The sequence below is a fragment of the Cavia porcellus genome, unplaced genomic scaffold, assembly GCF_034190915.1.
Source record: "Cavia porcellus strain 051 isolate PalLab524CR breed Dunkin Hartley unplaced genomic scaffold, mCavPor4.1 scaffold_9, whole genome shotgun sequence".
NCBI classification, from domain to species: domain Eukaryota; kingdom Metazoa; phylum Chordata; class Mammalia; order Rodentia; family Caviidae; genus Cavia; species Cavia porcellus.
Window position 1 is genome coordinate 786,035 of NW_026947492.1, and position 14,232 is coordinate 800,266.

The following is a 14,232-nucleotide window of genomic DNA, read 5'->3' on the forward strand; positions in this document are numbered from 1 at the left end:
CAGAAGGAGTCATTTAATTCTTCCCCTTTCTTGATTTGTTTAGATAATTCTGTCCTTCATTAAAGAACAAAAAAAGGGAATGATTTGGAATGACAGTTAATGAGATTGGCAGTTTTCTACTCTTTTCGTTTTTGTGAGAACCCTCTTAGATAGAGATAAATGAGAGGAAAGAATATTGTTTGCATTTTTAGTTGTGCCTGGTCATTAATAAAATGATATGAGCCTAAAAAAGCCTAAGAATATGGAGAGAGAAAAAAAACGTAGTAGAAGAGGACAAATATAGAACAAAAGCCTAAACAGACAGTTGATATTGATATCAGAGAATAAGTGAAGAAGACATGCAAAAAAGAAAGTTGGGGAAGAGTCATTGATTCTCACATAAAATATTATCACATTTTACGCAAAGTGTATTACTTAAATTTGGTCATGTGGTTATGGTCTCAAATTTGCTAACTTTTAAAATAGTGAAGGACTGTACTGCACTAGTTATTTTCAGAAATGAGTAACTGAGCTAGTAGACTTCTTGTATTTGCTTATACAGATTTTTAAATTTGACAATTAGGGAATGAGAATATATTAGAATTAAAAACAACTTTGTTTTCATGCAGCTCTTGGTACTTAAATATGTACAAAACAAAGATGTTTTTATGAGATATCACAAAGCTCATTTGACACGACGTCTTATATTAGACATCTCTGCTGATAGTGAAATTGAAGAAAATATGGTAGAGTGGTTAAGAGTAAGTAAATTTTTTTAATATTTGATTTTCTAATAGAGCACATGGTTCGTGTGTGCTTATTGATATGTATTTTGGTAGTATGGTTAGTGTTAAAGAAATAAGATCATTTTACAAGAATATAGCCTCAAGTATAATAAAGATACCTAATACTTTAAATTTGCTTAACAAGCCCTTGTAGTGAAGCACATTTGTTCCTGCTTTGTGTTTGTTGTTTAGCTCCCATGTGTACTCATTCTTATTTGGACATTTAATCACTGTTAGACTATAAACACTCCAATAAAAAAAGGAAAAAAGAAAAACTGAACGAAAACACCTAAAGTTTTTTCCTAGTAGTATATCAGATTATTTATTTTCTCTTCTTTGTTTTCTGTAGGAAGTTGGTATGCCAGCAGATTATGTAAACAAGCTTGCTAGAATGTTTCAGGACATAAAAGTATCTGAAGATTTGAACCAAGCTTTCAAGGAAATGCACAAAAATAATAAGTTGGCTTTACCAGGTACTATTTTATAATTACATAGATGTGTGTATTTTTAAATGTTTAAAAAGAATACCTTCATTTTTCAGCAGTTAAAAATAATTATCAGCAGTCATAGATCCAAAGACATTGAGAACTTTACATGCTTCAGAGACAGCTTGTAAAGCAGAATATTACATTTGCAAATTCTTATTTTGAAACAAAAGAACACTTCTAATAAAATTTTTAGAATCTGATTATTCTTCACCAAAGTTTATAACCTGTTATTTATTTTGAATTTTATCCATTGTCAAGATTTTTTATATTTTATATTTTCTCATATTTGTACCTTTTAGCTGATTCGGTTAATATAAAAATTCTGAATGCTGGTGCCTGGTCAAGAAGCTCTGAGAAAGTCTTTGTTTCACTTCCTACTGAACTGGAGGATTTGATACCTGAAGTGGAAGAATTTTACAAAAAAAATCATAGTGGTAGAAAATTACATTGGCATCATCTCATGTCAAATGGAATAGTAAGTAGATGATAGTAGATGTGTTAGTTCAGCTATTGGTTTGGGTGAAAGTAGAAAAACTCCCAAGTGACGATTACTTAAACATATTAGTTTTTTTGTTATTGTTATTTTATGCTCTCATATATAGAGATTTGAACAGGAATAATGGGTATATTTTATGCAGTTGTTTGGACATGGTTACACCCATCCAGTTACACCCATCATGCTAAGGGCAACTTCTAGAAGTTTTCTCTGTCATTTTCACTTGTATCACATTGGATAGACCTCAGTCACGTGGCCATATTTTGCTGCAGGGAAAGCTGGAAGATGAATAATTGAGGTCTGCTAAAATTTTTTATTATCATCTATTTTAGTTACTTTTCTTGTTGCTGAGACAAAATACCTGACACCCAAAGTTAAAAGAGGAAAGGTTTATTTAACTAAAAGTTTCTAAAGGTTTTAGTTCTTAATTGGCTGGCTTCCAAGACAGGTTGGCATTGCAGAGGGTTATTGAAGAGGAGAAATAGTTCATGGCAGGCAAAAGATAGCAAAAGCAAGCAAGCACCAAGCCTCTTTCTGTCCCTTATATTTTATCCAGGTTGCTTGCCCACATTCACACCCTTAATCCTAGTGCTGTTAATCTTAGCATCCCACCAGGAATCAAGCCTAACATCAGACATTGTAGATCCAGCCACCTCTGAACAGCCACACCTATGACTGCATGAGGCTTTGGAGGGTCATTTAGACACAAACCATAAGACCCTGAAAGAAAGGAAGACTAGGTGTTAAAAGACAGCAGTCTTTCTCTCATCAGATATGTTAGATAGATTGTAATTATTATGAACAGGTTACTAAATCATTACTCCCCCCCTTACAGATAACATTTAAGAATGAAGTAGGTCAATATGATTTGGAGGTAACCACTTTTCAGCTGGCTGTGCTGTTTGCATGGAACCAAAGACCCAGAGAAAAAATCAGCTTTGAAAATCTAAAACTTGCGACTGAACTCCCTGATGCTGAACTTAGAAGGACTTTATGGGTTTGTTTGTTTGTTTGTTTGTTTTATTGTGTTTTTAAACTTGTCTTCTCAGAGAAATGTAACATGTGATTGGCTTGTAATTGGGGGAGGGAGAGTGTTAAGAGATCAAACCCAGAGCTTGCATGTGCTAGGCATCTATCCCTGAGCTACATTCCAGCTGCTGTAAACTTTAAAATTCATAACATTCTCAAAATGACCTTTACCCAAGAAAACACAATAATGAGATATATGTGGCAAAAAAAAAGTTAAAATAGGTAAATAAGCACCAATATAGAAAAAGAAAGACACTGAGCTGGTAGAGTATTTACCTATTTATTTATTTACTTATTTACCTATGAGGAATCTGAAGGCATTACACTAAATTTTTTTTTAAATATACCTGGAATCAAACTCAGGACCTCATGCTTGCCAGGCAGGCACTGTGCCACTGAGCTGTATCCCTGACCCTACACATAATTTTTATCCTGAGAGTGTGTTTGAAGATTTATGATAACCACATATCTAAGAGTTAGAAAACTTTGGTCCTACATGGGTGTGTGTTGCATACCTATAACCCAGCATTCTGAGAGACAGGAGGATCCAAAGGTTGAGCCTAGCCTTGGCAATTTAATAAGTTATTAATACCCTGTCTCAAAAAAAAGCCTAAAAGGACTGGGAATGTAATTCTTCAAAGGCTTTGGGTTCAATCCCTCGTAGTGTCCCAGGAAGGAAAGGAGGGAAAAATGGAAGAGGAAAGGGAAAGGTGAGGTAAAAGAAGGAAGGAAAGAAAAACAAAAGGCAGGAGAGAGGGAAGACGTTACACCTTTTAGTATGTATAAAGTATATCATTAGCTCCTTGCTTATAAGTACATTTTACTCCTCCTCCATAGATTTATTAGAAGCTCCAGAATAAATTATTTCCTATCAAGGAAAGAGCTGCCATTTAACTGGCAGCTGTTGTGTGCTATGGGCCTGTGTGAACACTTCTGATTCTTTTTGTCATAAAGAGAGAGAGTATTTATTGCTTCTTCATACCTAAGTCTTTTCTCCTTTCTTCATTATGCATTAACATCATTATAGTCACAGAGAAACAAAAGTTTAAATTGTACATTTGTGTTTGTAATCCTTTTGCAGAATTAATCTAGGATCCATACTGTTTACAGATGCTAATTTTTTTCTTTGTTCTTCATAGTCTTTAGTAGCTTTCCCAAAGCTCAAACGGCAAGTTTTATTGTACGAACCTCAAGTCAGCTCACCCAAAGACTTCACAGAAGGTACCCTCTTCTCAGTGAACCAGGAGTTCAGTTTAATGTAAGGTTTATGTTGGTTAATTTAAAATAAAAATACCTTGTTTGTATGTTAGTGCTTTTTTTTTAAGCAAAATAATTTTGTTCCTTACATTGGTATTTAAAACAATAACTATATAATATAGTAACTAAATTTATGGCATTTCGTTTTTTACTAACAATATTAGGGGCCAGCACTCAGAAGACTGAGGCAGCTGGTTTCCCTTGAGTTTGAAGCCAGCATGGGTTACATAGTGAGCGCAAGGCCAGCTTGAACTACACTGAAGTTCTGTCTTAAAAAAAAAAAAAAAGGCACTCAAATGGTAGAACAGGACCAGAACACAATAGGCAGAGCTTCTAAGGATAAAAAGAAAGGAAAAACAAATTTAATGACCTGTAAGTAATTTTTTTATAACTGTTTTGGTGTCTGACATTTGTACTCTAAAGCATCTTTTTTTTTTTTTATCAGTACCAGGAATGGAACTCATGACCACGCGCTTGCAAGGCAGGCACGTATATCACTGAGCTAAATCCCCAGCCCTTCTCTAAAGCATCTTTATCCAGCAAAGGATATTTTTTCTGAATATCCAGGTAGATAGTGCTGAATTGCAACCCATTTATCTCCACTCTTTAATTATTTTTATGGAAATATGAATTATGTCTTTTGTTATTATAAAGAGCATAGTGATTTTAGTTTGGTTCATTTCTGGTTTTTTGAGACCGAATCCCTCTATGTCGTTCAGGCTGGCTGTCTTAGTTACTTTTTTTTAACTGCTGAGGCAAAATACCTGACACTCAAAGTTAAAGAAAAAGAGTGGCTCTTTTTCTTATTACCTGACACCCAAAGTTAAAGAAAAGGAGTGGTTCTATTTTCTTATTTTGGCTCACACTTTATAGAGGTTTCAGTTCCTAATCAGCTGGCTCCAAGGCAGGGTGGCATAGCAAAGGGTATCTCAGAGAAGAGTTAGCAAGCAGGCAAGCAAGGGAACTTAGGAGCTTCTTTCTGCCCCTTTTTTATATTGTATCCAGGTTACTGGGATTAGGGTGGTTACCAAAGCAGTCAGTGGACGAATTTAGTAATCATCCATTTTTAATCTGAACATAGCACCCTAAATCAATCACACACTCTAGATCAAGTCACCTCTGAAAAAGCCCCACCTATAACTGCCTGAGGCTTTGGGATGACAACTAAACACAACCCACAACACTGGCATTGAACTCACTATAAAGCCCCAGGCTAGCGTGGAACTCATGGGGATCCTCCTGCCTTAGTCTTCCAAGTGCTGGCATTATGGCGGTGCAACACCCTGCCTGGCTAGCTTAATCATTTTATTAACAGGTGATGTTATATTTGAGCAAAATCAGAATTTCTTTTAAACCAAGCTTTATTTTGGTTTTTTAAAATAGTCTGGATGTTACTTCTTAAATATATCGCTATTTTAAATATATATGTATTTTATTCACTGTGAAATATTTGAATATTTTTTACAGAAAAAATGCAAAAGTTCAGAAGAGGGGTAAAATCAACTTGATTGGACGCTTGCAACTCACTACAGAAAGGATGAGGGAAGAAGAGAATGAAGGAATAGTTCAACTTAGAATATTGAGAACCCAGGTTTGTGATACTCAGATAAAATGTCTAAATTTTAAAAGCCTTGTTTTCTTTCACTTCAGTCTTTAACCTTACTTAAATTTAAAAGCATATGTGTAATTAATGTAGTTGTAACAAAAAAGGTGAACTTCATTTTACAACTGATATTGATGGAATTCTCTCAGTGCTGACAGAGATACGGTTTGATGTCCTTCAGTACATTGATTTATTGGTTGGATAAAATCTTGGTTTTATCCAGGTATGCTGACATGTGTCTGTAATCCTAGTTTCTTGGGAGTCTGAGACAGTGTTGAAAGTTCTAGCTCAGTTTGGGCAGTTGAGCACAACATGCTGAAAATTTTAAATGGGTTGGAGATGTAGTGCAGTGTAGACTATCCCTGAGTTCCTTCCTTAGTACTAGAGTGGGATGGGGAGTTTGAAGAATAGTCAGTCATAGAATTGAACTGTTTATAATTGCATTTAATTTTGAGACTTCTAATTTCATTGTAATGTCCAGTTAGGAAACTTTATTTAGAACCAGTTCTCTTAACATTTATTCCTTTCTTAAAAGTGCTTTAGAACTAGTACTATCAGGATTATTTTATCTTTAAATACTTTGTAAACATTGTTTTATCTTTAGATAAGGTTTTTTTTTTTTTATTTTTGTTTTTGGTGGAGGGGTTTGACTCAGGGTCTCACTACATAGTACAGGCTGGTCTCAGATTCACAGCAGTCTTACTGCCTTGGCCTTCCAAGTAGTGGCTTTATATGAATGTGCCACCATCCCACACTTAGGTAGTCTTTTAACAGCCTGGTTTTCTACTTTTCCTGTTTGTATTTAATACTTAAAACCCTTGGCCATTGCAGTAAAATATGAAACCAGAGGAAAGATCAAACTATTTCATTATTTGTTGATTATATAATACAATAAAGTAGGAGAGAAGATTAATATGTAAAAATCACTTATTTTCTATGTAGTATTAGAGAAGAGGAAAATAAAATGAGAAACCTTAAATTCATTGACTTTTTAAAATAGTGAGTAGGACCTGTATAGAATAGACTTTTACTGAGAGATTCTGAAAGGAATTGAATATAGACAAATATCCACCTTGAGGTTTTATGTTTTTTGTTTGTGTAGTTTTCTTCACCCTTTTCTAATTAAGGTGTTTTAAGTTCACTGGCCATGGTGGTGCACTCTTGTAATCCTAGTATTTGGAGACTAAGCAGGAAAGATCGCCACAAGTTGAAGACCAGCCTGTAGTGAGGATTGAACCGAAGGAGTACTGAGCTGTAGCCCTAGTCTAACTTTAAATGAGCTGTTCCGTGGATATAGTTTAGCGGCATAGCACCTGCTTAGCACGCAAAAGATCCTGAGTTCAATTCCCAGTACCAAAAAAATAAAAAAACGAACTTTGATGAGTAGATAACTTCCCCGTCTCCCTTTCAGCCAGTCCTCTGCTCTGCTGTGCTTCATTCTTAGCACCGTTGCTTAGTTTTGCTCGTTCGGAGTCTTAGCAGATGGAATCAGAGCCTGTTTTTTGCACAGTGTGAAAGACACTTTCTTTTCTGACAGGAGCGAGTAACTTCAACAACTGATTTTTTCCCCACATGTTAATACCATGTACACCAAGTTTTGTGTAACAATTCAACTAGGCATATTTTTGAAATTTTACAAATTATTTTAAGTTTTATCAAAATAAACAGATAAGAGTGATTGAGAAACTTAAAAAAAGTGAATGAGTTCGTGGTGAAGAAAGTTGGCTCTGCTAAACCTTAAAATTGATTGAAATTTCTATAAAATTAATGTTCTGTAGCAAGACTATTAGTTGAAGAATAAACAAGTATCAGTGAACTTAAAGCAATGAAGAAAATACTTCCTAAAACCCATGGAAAGAGAATGCTTATTCAGTAAAAAAGGCATTGGGAAATTTTACTGTCTGGGGAAGTAATCAGGATTTGTTCCCAGTTTATGGTATGTCAAGATAAATTATAGATGGACTAAGGTGTCACAGGGTTTGTGAGGATAGCAGGTATAGTAATACTATAAGTTGTACAGAAGTATTCATTTGTCTGAAAGTGACCAGTAGTTCTGTCCAATCTAGTAATCTAAGCTCTTTGTATAATAATCAACCTTTTTTTTCATTTCTTGATCCTAGGCAACCCATCCCTATTGTGTACTATTTCTATAGATGGCCTCTATACATTATTGAAGGTGAAAGGAACTCACCTATCCTTGTAGTGACATTGAAGGGACTGTCACATCCACCCAGTATTTTTGTGTCCTGGGTTCTTGCTGTTTGGTTGTTACGGAGTGGTGTATTTGTCCTTTTGGCAATTTGACTTTCTATTGGTATGTGGTACTGGTGTCTGTGGCAAATGAATTTAAGATGTTTTATTTTTCCCTAGTTGATAATGGCCACATGACCTCTTCCCTGACCTTTCCTTAGTTCTTAGTGAACCTTTGAGTACTGTGAGCCTGCCCCATTTGATGGATGGTCCCTAGATCTACGTGGCACACTGTTATGTCTGTCTGCTGTGCCTGTCCCCCTTCTGCAGTTCTTGACTTAGTCCGTAGTTTGGGTAGTTTTTTCCAGTATGCCACCCTTCTCTATAGACCTCCAGCGTATGAAATGGGGTTCAGGACCAGAAACCCTCTGCTGTTTTCCTTTTAGCTTCTCTAACACAACCACCATCTCCATCTTTATTAAAGCCGGAAGAGGAGAGTTGGGACATTTAGAATTGTCTTCTTTTCCTCCCTGGTTCCATCAAGTGCTTAGAAAAACAAACTTTCCCTCTTTCTTCTTCCTGTCTGTACCTTTGACATAAACTATGAATGATCTCTATTGAAGAACTTGCTTAGCGCTGGAAAAAACAAACAAAAAGAACTTGGTATTTGGTTATGGTGAGAGCGAGAAAGGAATTCAGTTGACCTTGTAGTGCTGGTGAAGAAATTGTCATGCAGCAAACTTGAAATAAGTTGAAATTGTTAAATAGGGCATGACTCCCAATCCTATTTATTCCAGCAAAGTTCCATATTAAATGTTAAAAGAAAATGCAGTAGTCTTACAGTGTCCACCAGGAGTGGGTCCTAGGATCCCCTGCTCCCACAGATAGCCACATCTATGGATGCTCAGATCCTTTACATAAAGTGATACATATTTGAATGTAATCTGTACATCCCCTCCAGTGTGCTTTAAACCATCTCTAGATTACATGTAATGCCCAATACAGAGTAAATGTTATGTGAATAGTTGTCATACTGTATTACATAGGGAAAAATGTTGAGGAAAAAATTTTTTACATGTTCAGTACAGATTCAACCATCGCAGGCCTAGTAGCTATATTTTTGGTTCAGGGTTGGTTGAGTCTGGCTGTGGGACCCAGGAATACAGAGAACCAACTGTATTTCTTTTTTTCCCTTTTTTACATTTTCTTTATTACAGATTATAATCTCCACTAAGGCAGATAGATGCCTTTTGTAGGCAAGATAGCTTGTACTGGAAAAGGTGAAAGAAAAGGTTTAGCAGTTTTCAGTTAACTTCTATTACAAGCTTAACTGTAATTAAAGAAATTGCCAAGAAAAATATTGGTAAAATTGATCTAAATGAAAGTGTTTATTCCTTTAGCCTGTTAAAAACATTTAATTGAAAACTCAATGCAAACTAAAGATACCATAGCATATAATTTATTAATCTGGTAAATATGTAATGAGTAGTACTCAATTATTTGCCATGGGAATTGAGACAGGATCTTGCTGTGTAGTCCTGGCTGGCCTTGAACTCACTAGGTAACTCACACTGACCTTGAAATTTGAGGCAGTCCTGCCTCAGCATCCAGACTGCTGGGATTCTAGGCCGTCACCACAATACCCATTTAAAACAGACACCAACTGGCGTCTAGCTACTACAACATAAAGGAATAAATTCAAGGGGAAAATTTTGTTGTATCTGAACTTATACTTAACACAATACTAGGTTATGTGCATATTATATTCATAGGTAAGATAATTTTTTAAAATGTACATGATAGGTGGGTGTGTTGGCATATGATTTAATCCCAGCACACAGAAGGCTGAGACCGGAAGATCACTGCAAGTTGGAGCCCATCCTGCAGAGTGAGGCTGTTTCTGAAAAAGAGAAACAAACAAACAAATAAAATGTGCATGATATGGAAAAAAAGAAACGAAAGGAAATGTATCCAAACATGTTAAATGTGGCTTTCTTTTAGCAGAGAGGTTGTGGGTAATTCTGATTTTCCTTATTTTCAAAATCTCTGTAGTCAGATTTTCTTTTGTAGGAGTGAAAAAGATATTTTTATTCATTCTGTAAATACTTCTTTTATGTTAATCCCTTAGTGATTGCTGTTCATTTTAATAGATGTTGGATAGAGGGTGATACATTAAAAGTCACTTCTCATTTTATTTTACTTAATATATTAATACTCTTTCATTTTTGTTTTTTCTTTTAGGAAGCTATCATACAAATAATGAAAATGAGAAAGAAAATTAGTAATGCTCAGCTGCAGACTGAATTAGTAGAAATTTTGAAAAATATGTTCTTACCACAAAAGAAAATGATAAAAGAGCAAATAGAATGGCTAATAGAGCACAAATACATCAGAAGAGATGAATCTGATATCAACACTTTCATATATATGGCATAATTTTGAATATCACAGACAAGACTAAGAATACAGATTTTGGAGTGCTTGGGCAGAAAGTTGTCACAGTTTGAGCTGAAGAAAGGCTGATTTGGACTTTGATGACATAAGTATTCAGATCTCTGCCTTACCTTACAGAACGACTCTTACTTGCCAGTCACACTCGTTAGCATGACGGCCTCCCTTCATGTTGCACACTCAGTAACAGCATGCTGTTTTGTGGAGAACCTTGCATTCATGAAGAGCCCATTACGAACTTCTAAAAGTAAATCCGATTTTTACATCAGGAAAAACACAATGGGAAGGGCGAGGGCGGGGTTCTTGTTGCTTTTATTTTTCCTCTTAAAAAATGTACTTGCACAAGGAAGGATATTCAGATATTCATGCACTGAAAAATGCTGTTATCTTTGTTTTTTAAAAAACTGCAATTAAAACTAGAAGTAGCATTTGTGGCTTCTTGTGATGAAGAGAGTGAGCTGGTCAACACAACATTGGGAGAGGGCAGATGTAGGTGAGAAGAGCAGTCTTTCACAGCTTCAGATTATTTGAACACTGCTTCAGCATCATAACTGGATTTTAATGGTGACCTAAAAAATGGTATTTAATATTTCTAATTTGAAAATTTTTTTAAAGCAGGAAACCACTGCTTTAGTTACTTGTTACTGAGTGATGAGTTTTTAAAGACCTTATGTGGCTGGAGAGCTTGTTTGGGAGTAAAGCTCATGTTGTTGCTTCAGTTGTTTGAGAAAAATCGCAGAGATCGGGCAGTCGTTATGGTTCCAGCTTTAGTATCTGTACTGTCTGCGTGAGCACAGGGAAGCCATGACTGCACAGCCAGAACAGTGAGACAAACACGTGCAGTGTGTTCACTAACACACTTCATCTTTATATGCCTAATGTTTATTATGCTGGTCTAATTAGAAACAGTGCCGAAATCTGCTCTGATAGAACACATTTCTGGGGCTGACCTCTTAATCTGTAGCATAGAACTATTTTGGTATTTTGAAGTCTCATGATTAGGGATCTACAGCCTCAGGTTTCTGGAAAGGAAAGCATTTTCTGTAAAAAGTAACAATTACCAGTAAGCTAGGAGGAAGAGACAAACCCCACATAAGTCCTGAAAAGCATAAGCAAAGATGTTATAATCTTAACATGAGCAGTAAACTTGCCAAATATGTACATATATATTTATATATTTTAAAAATAAACATTTAAAAAATGTTCAGAAGGCAACAGTTACCTTGTTCCTTTCAGTCAGTCCAAAGCAGCAGCTTAATAGTTGCTGGCAACTAGATACCCAGAGCAGTAGAAATTTTAGGACTTGAGAACTTGAACAACAACTTGAAAAGAAAAAAATTATATTCCCTATGGGGAAAACAAAATGGCTCAATATGGATTTTTATTTATCGTGGTGCATGTTTCAATTTTTTTTTTTCGGTACCAGGGATTGAACTCACGACCAAGCACTTGCATGGCAGGTGCTTATGCCGCTGAGCTAAATCCCCAGCCCCTCAAATTTTCTTAAAAATTATTTTTATGTTTTTGATGTCAAGTACTAAGTATGGTTTGGAAGAAGGTAGGTGCTGGAAGGCATCCAGTGTTAGTACATGGCAGGGTGCTCGGGAGAGCCATTTTCCATGGAGGTGCCACCGGTCTGGGAAGCACCGTGCACTTCCTGCTGAGAGAAGGAAGGCGCATTCCATCCCGAGTAGTGAAGGTTTTGCCAGTTAGACTCAAATGCTTGTTCTGAAACTCATAGAAAATTGGGAGTTTTGTGGATAATTGACAGCCATACACTTGTAAGATAGCATATATGAATTATAGACCAAGCATCCTATATTGAATTAAAATTAGTGTTCATTGTTTTCCCTAATTAGACGACTGTTACAGTGGATAAATTATGTCTCACAAATCGCTTGGTATTGGCATTTGCTTGTCCTGATACAAGAAAGCCAAAGAAAGAAATAGGAAAAATTATAGACCTTTATAAATGTATAAGATTTGTTTTTTAAACCGTAATTATTTCTAGAACTTTTTTGGTATTTCTAATCTTTTTGGTCATTTAAGAATGAGAGCCATAGTGTTTTGATTCTGAAAGGAAAATTGAATGCAAAGTGAGTAATGCTAAATCCATAGCTAAAGTTTTCTATTAAATTTCATAAGTAGCCAATTATGTCGTAATTCTATTTGAGAGGTTGAACAGCAGCCAATACTGTAGACTTACAGTTTTCATCATTTTTAAAAATTACGTATACAAAAGTTTAATTTTTGTTGTTTATGAAAACCATTGTATTGACACAGTGCCTATACCGTTGTTAAATTTTCTTTAAAGATGTTTTGACATGTTTGCTAATTTTAAAAAATGAGTCTGAAAAAATAATTTTAACTAGTAATTTGCTAAAGGTACAGAATCACAGTATTCCTTATCAGGTCTCTTTCTCCAGTGTGCACTTAAAATTAGCATTATCTGAGCAGGGATGAAACCTCACATAGTTCTGAGAAAAGAGAAACTCCAAGACCAGGAAAAAGCAAAACAAAAAAACCCTTTATTATGAGTAGTGCTGCAGGAGACTCCTCGGAGTTTAATTCCTTCCTTTCCTCTCCTCTCCTTTTCTCCTCTCTTCTCTTTTTTCTTTCTTTCTTTCTTTCTCTTTCTTTCTTTCTTTCTTTCTTTCTTTCTTTCTTTCTTTCTTTCTTTCTTTCTCTTTCTTTCAGTTTTTGTCTTGTTGTTGTTTTAAGACAAGGTTTTACTATGTAGTTCAGGCTGTCCTTGAACTCTTTTGTCACCTTGGCTGGCTTTGAACTCACAGCTGTTCTCCTGCCTCAGCCTCCCAAGTGCTGGGATTAGAGGCGTATGCCACCGTGCCTGGCTAGAGGTTAAGTTTGGAACACTTCTCTTCTGGTTTAAAGATGGAACCATCTGAAAATGGTAACTTTCTGTTGCCACCTCATTGCCATAGTAAGTAGATATGAAACAAAATTTATGAAGGGAAAATATATGACATGTTTGATGCTTACAATGCGATAAATGTTAGGATATTATTTCAATAATTTAACGAGATTATAAGAAATTCTGAAGTCTTCCAATTTTTACATTTATGGGGGGGGGGGTTTCCCTGAGGGTTTTTTTTTTTTCCTACAAGAACAGTTGAGTAATCCCTGAGTTTTACCAGCCCACTTAATTCTTTGTCTTTTACTTTTTACATAAATGCTAAAATTTCCAAAAATGAAATGTTAGCTTTATTTTTACTTTTTATTACACTTAATAGAATATGACCTTAGTACTTTAAAAGATAACTTTTCATTGTTTGCAATAATATGTCAGTAACCTTGCTCAAAGGACAAATTTTTAAAATTGAATTGGAGTGAAAGATTTGCTGGTTTTACAGAAAGATTTGCTATCATAAATCTAAGCTTTTTTTTATTTTCATGTAAAGGACTCGGGATATTGTCTTTATAGATTCTTCCAAGGTCATGTGTGTAAAATAAATAACACATGAGAGTATGTCATCTACAGTGCTGAGCAAATTTGAGTTTCTAAGGTGTAATCTCTCCTCACATGGTTTATGCGATCTTTGAATGTGTGCCACTACATACTGAGATGATAATGCTGTACAATTCAAAACAGTAGCAGTTTCTGTATGCAGTAGGCTGAAATATTTTGATGAACTGCTTAATTTTGGATTTTATTTTTTAAGTTGTATAATTTATTTTCTTGCAAAATAAAAGTAATATAAAAGCTTTCACCTATTCAGAAAATGTTGATGTTCTACTATACCATAGTTTCTGAGACTTTTAAAAATTTTACCCGGTTGTGACAGTGCGAGCATCTGTTGTGCCACTGAGTAAGGAGGCAAGAAGATTGCTTGAGGCCAGGAATTTGAGACCAGCATGGGCAGCATAGCAAGACCTTGTCTCTGAGAAGAGAAATTTTATAGTCGTTACATATTTCAAGATGAAACAGTAAATCCC

General features: G+C 35.3%; 1 protein-coding gene across 1 annotated transcript in view; it reads left to right on the forward strand.

The window, feature by feature from the left end:
• Positions 1-14,019, forward strand: part of Cul5 (cullin 5) — an 87,136-nt gene extending 73,117 nt beyond the window's left edge. Inside the window, exons 13-19 of the mRNA XM_023561507.2 lie at positions 609-740; positions 1,114-1,237; positions 1,552-1,727; positions 2,584-2,745; positions 3,917-4,035; positions 5,502-5,625; positions 10,069-14,019. Coding sequence (XP_023417275.1) covers positions 609-740; positions 1,114-1,237; positions 1,552-1,727; positions 2,584-2,745; positions 3,917-4,035; positions 5,502-5,625; positions 10,069-10,263 — 1,032 coding nt within the window. The 3' untranslated portion in view covers positions 10,264-14,019. The remainder of the gene's footprint in view (positions 1-608; positions 741-1,113; positions 1,238-1,551; positions 1,728-2,583; positions 2,746-3,916; positions 4,036-5,501; positions 5,626-10,068) is intronic.
• Positions 14,020-14,232: the final 213 nt, after the last annotated feature.